The 9,387-nt window shown below is 36.2% G+C and overlaps 1 protein-coding gene across 1 annotated transcript; it reads right to left on the bottom strand.

Moving 5' to 3' along the window:
• Nucleotides 1–1,495: 1,495 nt before the first annotated feature.
• On the bottom strand, nt 1,496–8,983 carry LOC128359245 (intestinal mucin-like protein). The gene is made up of 17 exons (XM_053319704.1): nt 8,821–8,983; nt 8,477–8,724; nt 8,141–8,324; nt 6,066–6,279; nt 5,760–5,935; nt 5,509–5,578; nt 4,910–5,010; nt 4,146–4,177; nt 3,884–4,061; nt 3,666–3,770; nt 3,521–3,561; nt 3,263–3,385; nt 3,074–3,169; nt 2,218–2,346; nt 2,075–2,114; nt 1,842–1,965; nt 1,496–1,725 (listed from the first exon to the last, which is right to left on the bottom strand). Exons 1-17 carry the CDS (start codon nt 8,960–8,962, stop codon nt 1,515–1,517), a joined length of 2,214 nt encoding a protein of 737 aa, XP_053175679.1. The 5' UTR covers nt 8,963–8,983; the 3' UTR covers nt 1,496–1,514.
• Between the last annotated feature and the right edge of the window lie 404 nt (nt 8,984–9,387).

Below are 9,387 nucleotides of genomic sequence, written 5' to 3' on the forward strand. Positions count from 1 at the left end.
TTTCCTTTGATGAACATTAAGGTTTGAGGTTAAATAACGTTTTTGATTGAATGAGATCATTTTATTGAAAACAATAATACAAAAGAATCCTGAGAAATACAGTTTGCCCAATAACTGCACCAAGTGTATCCGCTTGCTAAACATCAGCCTTTTAACACTTTCATTGTGATCACGTGCGTGCTCATAGAGGGGCTAACATATCTGTAGGCTGTCTTCTTTAGAAATACTTTCCATATCCTACCTTCATTTCTGTGATGTAAGTGAATATTTTACAACAGATTGACTTTTAATGCCATTTGCACTCCCAAATTGATTATTGGTGAAATGTTGACTCTTTATTGAAAACATTTTTGAAACATGGCACCCCAATAGAAAGTTACAGATGTGATTAAAATTAGGCTAATCCAAAATATGAAAAATTAATAATACTATAAATGTTTTACAAATTTGAACATTTACACAAAGGTTTACAGTACTAGAACTACTAGTGTTGTCTATGAATAAAGGAAGTTCAACCAGTAAGGTAGTTGCAGGGTGAGGGATGTACGATTGTTGAGTGTAAGGGGAGTTCTTCCTTTTCATCTGGTTATGATGTGTGTAAAATGCAACCTAAAAAATATGGAAGAAAATAGACAAACTGGGAATATCCAAATTGATTTGGGCACATGTTCCAAAATGTAAATAGAGGGCAATTTTGAACTTGATGTTCTATTGCGGGTATCAGAGAAGGATGCTAATTAAACATGTGAGCTCCATGTGTAATACCTTTCATAACCTTCGAGCCTGGAGAGCATACTTGCCCATGTTAATGTCATTCATACTTTCTAGTCTATATTTATCTTTTTAATTGCTATACATCTGCACAGAGAGATGTAATATTTATCCTAATTTGTTAGTTATATGTTGTGTATCGTTTTTATTTTTTAAATCTTAATAAGTATTTTGCTGTATATACTGAATATATATTTGCTGTATTTTATTATGTATAGTAAGTATCTTTGACAAGAAAAGAGGTTTGGATGAATAAAGCTCAATCATTTAATATCCTATTCCATTCATTGTACAGCTTTCCAAGTGTGTCTTATTTAATCTAAAGTATACTTTCCCAGCATAATTAACCACAAAAGAAAATCGTCTTTGCTAACAGTAGTATGGCCAATTAATAGAGCTGTAAAAGGCTGAGGTGTGAACTGTGTGAAAACAATAATAAAACTATTAATAATTATTTGTATACTGTATATTTTCTGTTTTGTTCTTTATTCATATTTATAATGATCATAAATAAAAAAATACCAGCATAAAAGCTTAACTGCTTAAAAATTATATGAACAAGAGATGAAACATGAACATGATTGCATCTTTTTATTTGATTAATTGTCAAATTCTCTCTATAATGGCAATTATAGAGAGAACATGTAGAATCATAGACATTTGAAAGAGATATAATGATTGTTAGGATAATATGAGAAGAAATTTCTCATCCGACATCCATCAATTTGATGACAGATTTTCAATTACACTAGTCTGAAGCTTCGCCTTTTGCGACCTGAATGTCCTGCAGCACTTTTGCAGTCTGTGTGGCTACAGCCACACTCCTCCACATGAATGTATGTGTAAGGAACCACTTCTCCATCGAGACAATGCAAGTCAACAGTGCGATTGCTGTAGCGGGTCTCCTTACAGCATGAGCAAGAATGCTGCATAGTACTTGTTAATTCAGAGTACCTGAAGAAAGCAGAGGTAGGATTCATTAATTTAATCAATTAACTTGAAATATTTACAAACCATAACTGAGCATTTTTAAGCAGAGGTTTTAGAAATGTTGGCAATATCATCCTTACTTGGTAAAAGTGTTGCAGGATCCTTCACAATATGGCATATATATCTTCTGGTTAGACTGACAGCCATTGTGTATTATTTTAGTTGTCATGGACACTAACTTGCAAGCCTTCTCCTTCTCCACACCTTTTCAAAAGAGATGCACAAGCTTAGTTAGCTTTAGTAGCTTTAGTTATTAGGTGTTTTATGTAATGATCCACTAGTCAAAAGTAAAGAAAATGTCACAAATACTCACAAATTTTACAACAGCCATTTGCTGCAGTTTGAATTGTGTCCTAAAGAGGCAAATATACATCATCAATAGAGTTTCTTCCATAGTAAATTTTGTTCTTAAAGACACAGTAAATCCAGATGAATTTATAGAAAATGATAACTTACAGGTTGGCAGTTGCTCTCGTTGAATAGCGGGCAGACCATTTGTGAACTAATGGCTGTAAAAATCTCACCACTCTTAACACAGGTGTAATGCTCACACTTATTCTCATGTGGTGACCAGGTTTCTCCTTCCTGAAGAGCAGGAGTATATGCAGACATCAAAATAAAGATATGTTTTCCTAATAAACATGAATAAATTGTGTGGTGTGCTCATCTCGAACAAAAACTTCAAACTAGGTGCATCAAAGAACCACATCTGTAAAAGGTAGAAGAGAGTCTGCACACTGTTGCTCCCACGTTGCCCTCAGGCAACACAAACTTCTTAAGCTCTATGTCCAGTATATTTTATTTTAAATTAGTAAAACCAATCAGAATAGTTAAAAAGTATCAAAGAACAATTCAATGAGGTGTGGGTGTTACTATCACACATCATTTGAAGGCAGACAAGAAGGTAAGATCATGTGCATTATTAATCTTATTAAACTAATATAAACTGAAAATAAAAATACCTTAGTGTGTATAAAGGTGTAAATAAGCCTTTTGTCAGGTTTGATTAAGGTTTTTTCATTTTGTTGGTTCAGAAATACACTTTTTCTTTTTGTTACCTCAGGGCAATCCTGTGCAGGGGTACATTTTAAGAATGTCTTAGCTAATGTTGTTTTGTTTTTTGTTTTTTTGGGCTGACATTTTGAGCACACTGTTCTTCTTCAGACACACTGAAACATCCCACAATATATACATGATATCTCATTAAACGACATCTGCATTGGGAGCTAGAGTGTGCAGATTTTCTTCTGCCATTTACAGCTATTAAACATGAACATATAAAGTCACAGCTGACACAGACGATGCAACTCACCTTCAAGACCTGTTTGGTACCATTAACATTAAAGATACAGTGTGTCTGTACACATCTCCCACAGCAGTCTGAATATTTGTCCACATATTCATAACCCTGAGAATAAGAGAGGAATAAGTTTTAAGTTTCAGTGTTATGATTTCACCCTTGTTTTGTGTACATGAAAATAATGGATGTAATTTCTCATACCTTGTCACAATGTGTGTCACATTGTATAAAGTCACAATTGACTTTGAATAGACCAGATTTGGGGTCCAACTCATTGTTACAGGTACAATTCTGACATTCAATCCCAGGAACTGAAACACCAAGCTAGCAAATAAAGAGGAAATCTGTTCAAACTTGTATTTTTAGCCATACAGAACTTAAAGTGCAACAGAAATCATTAAATGACAAAAGTGATCAATTAATCAATTGCGTAACAAACTTATTCAACAACTCATTTACCTGGTATTCAACGTTTTTGTGGACACAAACTCTTTTAGGCTCTAGGATGGAGTAAGATACAAGCCGAGTCAATGAAAATCATGAAAAATTGTCAATGCAGTCATTAGGTTTTACAAGAATTTGAACTGTGAAGTCAAGTGCTCACCACATGAATATTCTGGACAGCATTTTCCCTCAGGAACACTGACAGTCGGCTGATATCCAACTGGACATTTCTTCATGTTCATTGGGCAAGTATTGCTGTGACATTCTGTAGAGATGATACAATTGTGAGAGTACATAGCTGATAGCCATCTTTAAGAATCTATATAAATGTAAAGCATTCTGAAAACTCTGAAAGACAAATGATGCTACATGTCTTACGGCAGACATAAGTAGTACAGCAGGGATCTGATGGATTAGTTTGGTTGACAAGGACGAATCCTGGACCAGTGCAGCTTATCATAAGTGGTGCTGGGCACACCTTAGGCGTGCAGTTCACAGTCTTGGTGGACTCCTCACATTTGCAGTTTTGGCATTTGTACTCAAATCTTTCATTAATCTGAAAGAATAAACCGCACATAGTAGTGACTTAATTGTAAACAATGCAGGTTGGGATTTTAACTGAGTAAAAGACTTTGCTCACCTCACGAGGAATTCCCTCAGGGTCAAGACATCCTGTTGGAATACAAGTATTACTTTAGGTTTTCATGACTGACATATTGATCAAATTGCTGACTGACATGCTGAACACTCTTCTGATGTCATTATAACTACCATGGCCTAATCAAAGTATTTTCAGTTTTACTGATTAGGAATGCATGGTTGGATGGATTAGTAACAGCACTGTTCTCCTCAGACATTTTTATTGTCTAAACAAAAGTCCACCATTTGCTATGATGGAGGTTTTTAGAGAAAAAATATATCAATACACCACTTTTCATTGACCTCAACAGTTTAAATGTGGATGTGCTTCTGTTTTTTATAGGTTATTAAACGAATCATATCACATATTCACACTGTAGTCCACACTGTGTGGAATGAATAGTTCAATAAAATCTGACACAAATTTCACATACTGTAATGAAATGCAATTGTTTGTGGTCACTAAGCCTGATTTGTATATTCATATATTTCATATTTCTCAGGATCTTTCAGGGTATGTTTTTGAAAATGCTGGACAAAAGCAGTTAACAGATAACAGCGATATTGTGTGAGCAACTTGTTCACATTAATTTGTCTGATGCTGTTTACCAAAGCATCTCACCTTTTTCCCAATAGACATACAGTACATCATTTGTGTATGAGAAGAACCAAGCGTGAAACCAACCCTATGATTAATAGCCAACACACTTGACCAATTTTGAGGTTTGCCCCATGACTTTGACCCATGTTACACACCATACTTACCACACTTATCAACACATATCAAAGACTCTTTGCTGAAGAGTTTCATTCCATCACGACAAAAGCAGCCCTCAACAGTGAAGTTCATTGTAGATTCATTGGAACTGCAATGTTTAATCATCGAGAAAGAACATTAATGTTTCTCCTTTCAGATATCTGAAACACTTTTATTTTAATAATGATAAAAGTAATTTATGTTTGTTAAAAAAAATGTCAAGCATGGAAGTCAATGTGATTTCCAGTTCAAAGGGACAGTATAAAATACAATAACACATATGTAAACAGTGTAAAACACACCTACAAGTATAAAACCATCTATAAAGTAAAAAAAGAGTAAATAAATGTGAAGCAAAATTTCGCCTCACATCATTTGTGCATATTTGACCTACGATATTCAAATGATTAGGACCTTGTCAGTTTAACTGCACAAAAGTTTGTAACGTCCAATCTTTCCCATAAGGTAGCTCAAAGCTATTGACAGAGAGTTGTAAATGTCTACATAACAACAGAATATGTCCATTGTCTGATATGATTGTAGTCTTAGGAACTACTGATGTGGATAATAAACTTTGACATGTTTACACGTTTTGGTTGAAACTTACTTGTCTTCACAGCTTGGCTGTTCTGCAGGACCACATGGCTGGTAAATTGTGCTTGCAGGGCAGTCACTAGCTGTTAGTGAAGAAAATAACTCAATATAATTGGTTCTACACACTACCTACACACTATATACAACAAATATTCAGTAGACTGTTCAATGCATGCTAAATTCAAAAAAAGAAAAAAACATGATTTGCCCTTTTAGATTCTACTGATCCCAGTGTTAACAGTAAAATATTGACTGGGTGCTTACCACACAGTGTTGTGTGGTTCCTCCAGTGCAGGCAAACCCCAGCCTGTGCACAAGCAGCAGCATAGACCTGCAAACTTGCACACTGCACTGCTGGGTTGGAAACATAGCAACTGTCAAAAACACAACCTTTGTAGAATTTGTCAGGATCGACAAATTTATGGCACTCTGCAAAGACACTGTAGAAAAAAAGCAAAACAAATTAGTTTTTCAAATTGGCTGTAAAAGACAGCACAGTTCATGCAAAATGGTGGGGAAAAAACTATTTTAATGGCAATTTATCAAAGTTATGCTGATCAATGTTTTTACCTGCTCTTAAGCAGATCACATATGGACTCTTGGGGCTTGCATGGAGTTTGGGTTGGTGAAATTTCAGGTTTCTTGGTAGGAAGTACAGATGGTATCTTGCAGTCGGGTCTCTCAGCGTCTGTTACAGGCCAGTAGTCAGCCATCACAGCGCAATTTTGTACCAGTTTGCCTCCTGGCAACATGCAGTCATCACCCTGGTTGTTGTTGCATGTTCCTGACAACAGAGTCACATACAGTAATAGTAGTAGCAGAGTAGGGGGAAACTCTTGCACTTCAGCCTCTCCACAGGTGGAGGTTGGTGCTCTCAGTATAGGACAAATTGCGAGAAACAGTTCAATGGGCCAATTCTTTAGGACTGCACCCAAAGATGATACTGGTGTGACACAGTGAGTGCTGAAACGTTATATCGTTTGCACCTGAATAAATTTCTCAAAGAGTCAAACAGTCATGACATAAACCCATACATTGACAGCACTCATTTAAAAAGGGAAGTTTTACAAAGTGAAATATTAATAATAAACAATTATTAATATTTATAAACATTGTACATTCATCTATCTTTGAGTGAATGAAATCGTCTGAAAGAAAAAAGAGGTGATTCGGCACATATTTATTTTAAGGCAGGGTTGCTTTGTAACACATGCCATGTTTTTTTATAGTGTGCTTTATTTCTCCTGGGATGGCAGGCTATTTCTGTGCTCAGGGCTTTGATAAGCTGTTAAAATGTCCCCTTCTGTGCACCAGTTTCTTTTGAGTCATGAAAACTGTCCAGTTGGAATGTTTTAATTAATTGTTTTGGATGATGGCTGTCAGCTCTCAGGAAAGTGTTTCTGCTTAATGGTTTGTGGTAGATGGTGCTGACTAGACCCCTGTGTTCTTTTTTATAAATTGTAAAATCAAGAAATTAACTTTTTCTTTGGATTGTTCCACTATGAAATGTAGGTATTGTGTGGTTCTGGAGTTCATACAATCTACAAAATCGTTGTATTCAACAGTGGTGCTGGTCCAGAATAAAATTGAATGTCTTTTCCATAATTATATCTTAGAGAGGAAGAGTTATAGACTGAATTATAAATTAATTTTGTCATTCCGAAACTCCACTGCTAAACATGCATGACGCTGAGTGCTGAACATAAGGCTGTTTTTCACAATCACCAATATGCATTATGCAATAGCGAAACATTGCATTACAAGTAACACCAGCTCTTAGATTTTTTTCTGGATTTGTTTTGTCTTTTACTCTCCTGTCTTTTCAGATCTCGCCTCCCTCATACCATGCGCCTGGTTTTCTCCCGCCCATCTCCTCACCTGCAGCCCATCTGCTCATTAGTCTTCCCTATATATACCAGTCCATTTTCACATACCTGCTGCCAGATTGTCTTGTGTGGTTCTGCCAAGCTCTCCATCCTTTTTGATTCTGCATCACTTGGTTTGACTTTACTTGCCTGATTACATGGACCTTGAATTCCTGTCTGCCCCTGTTTGGACTGTCCTCCCAGTTTTGACCCTGCCTGTGCTTTACCAAGTAAATTATACTTCCTTGCTACTTGCATTTGTCTGAGTCCTGCTTCTGGGTTCCTATCTGCCAGTACCATTCCTGACACATTATGCTCAAGAAAATCATAGCTCCACTGCATCACTCAGATTCTTGAGCATTGAAAAATATCTCCCTACCAGAGAGGAGGATATATTGCCAAAAAACTGCTGAGAAGAGAATCTTTTTGGATGTACATGCTGAATACAGTTGAACCATATGGAAAAACTCAGCATTTCATGTTATCTCTTATCTAATTTCCATTAAGGTGAAAGAATGTTGTTTTTTATGATTTCCTGTATTGTGGTGCCTTTTAACAGGTGTTTTGACACTTTTATCTGACTATACTGTGAGAAAAATGTAATAGTTTTAAAAGATAGTTCAGTATTATTTTTGACAGCGTGAGAAATAGCAGCATGGCGTGAGTGCATGTGAAAATGGTCATTTGCGTGACTCTCACTCTGATTGCATGAGAGTTGACAGCTCTGAATATTATCTGATGATTTACCAATATGTCTATTGGAGAGAGAAAGTGTCTTACCACAATGGCCCTGTGTGTTTCTGCCAAAGTACTGAAAGGGAAGGGTCACACCGAAGCCAGTTATTCCAAATGAAATGACCACGTTAAAGCGAGGGATCTCCAAAACCAAGGAAATGCCAGAATTCAAGATCTTGACACCTTGTTGGTAGTAAGGCAGTTTCAGACGTACTCCATCTTTCAATGCCTAAAGACAAAAAATAATTATACTATATGACAAATGGACAATGTAAGATTACTGTTATTCAGTGAAAAATGTGGCCTCTACATTGATGACAATTGTTCACACTTTTGTTAACCAGGCTTATTGAAACGTAGAATAACCACATTTTGTTTTACCTCCAACTTTGCTGCTCCAATGAGGTTGTGGTTCTTGAGTCTGACAACTTGTGTACCATAGGATACAATTATAGACCGGGGGCAGGAGACATCTTCAGCGTTTTCACAAATAACATTGTCAATAAAAATCTTTAGGTTATGTCTTGGTGTAATCTCTTCCATTAAGACATAAGTACAATTTCCTTGATAACTGTAGTACAATCCATCAAATGTTATATAATGAGGATCTCCCCAGCCTTCACATACACCTGTAAACAAAAAAGTAAATAATTATGACTAGAACCCAAAATTTGTCAAAGATGATGTTTATGCTATGCAATTCTTTTACCCATAGAATAACTTACAGTCACACTCGTAATGTTGGCAGCAGTGGTACTCGTCATACACAAGAACAGGTTTCTTTCCATTTGCACAAGAGATGTCCACAATAGGTGGACATTTATAAGGAACTATCTCAAATGTATTATTCCCAGTGCATTTGGCCATGGTGCAGTTGCACAAATGAAAGAACTCATCTGGCTGGAAGGAAAAAAAACAGTCTGCCATTGAGCAAAAAATATAGGACAGGTTGTTTGAACTTATGAACTACAATTACTAATACTATAAGTAACATATGGTATAATTGATGTGCTCAATACATAAAGATTCTTACTTTAACATTAAATGGATAGCAGGGTCCTTGAGTAGTTGTTGGCCCTTCAGTTGTACTAGGAGGTACGGTGGTTGGCGTTATTGATGTTGTGGTTCTTTCAGTTGTAGTAGGAGTAATGATGGTTGATGTTGTAATTGTAGTTGTGGTTGGACTCTTAGTTGTAGTAGGAGGTAGGGTAGTTGGTGTTGTAGAGGTTGTAGTTGTGGTTGGGCTTTCAGTTGTAGTAGGAGTAGTGGTGCTTGGTGTTGTAGATGTTGTA

Source organism: Scomber japonicus, chromosome 5 (genome assembly GCF_027409825.1).
Source record: "Scomber japonicus isolate fScoJap1 chromosome 5, fScoJap1.pri, whole genome shotgun sequence".
In the NCBI taxonomy this organism is placed as follows: domain Eukaryota; kingdom Metazoa; phylum Chordata; class Actinopteri; order Scombriformes; family Scombridae; genus Scomber; species Scomber japonicus.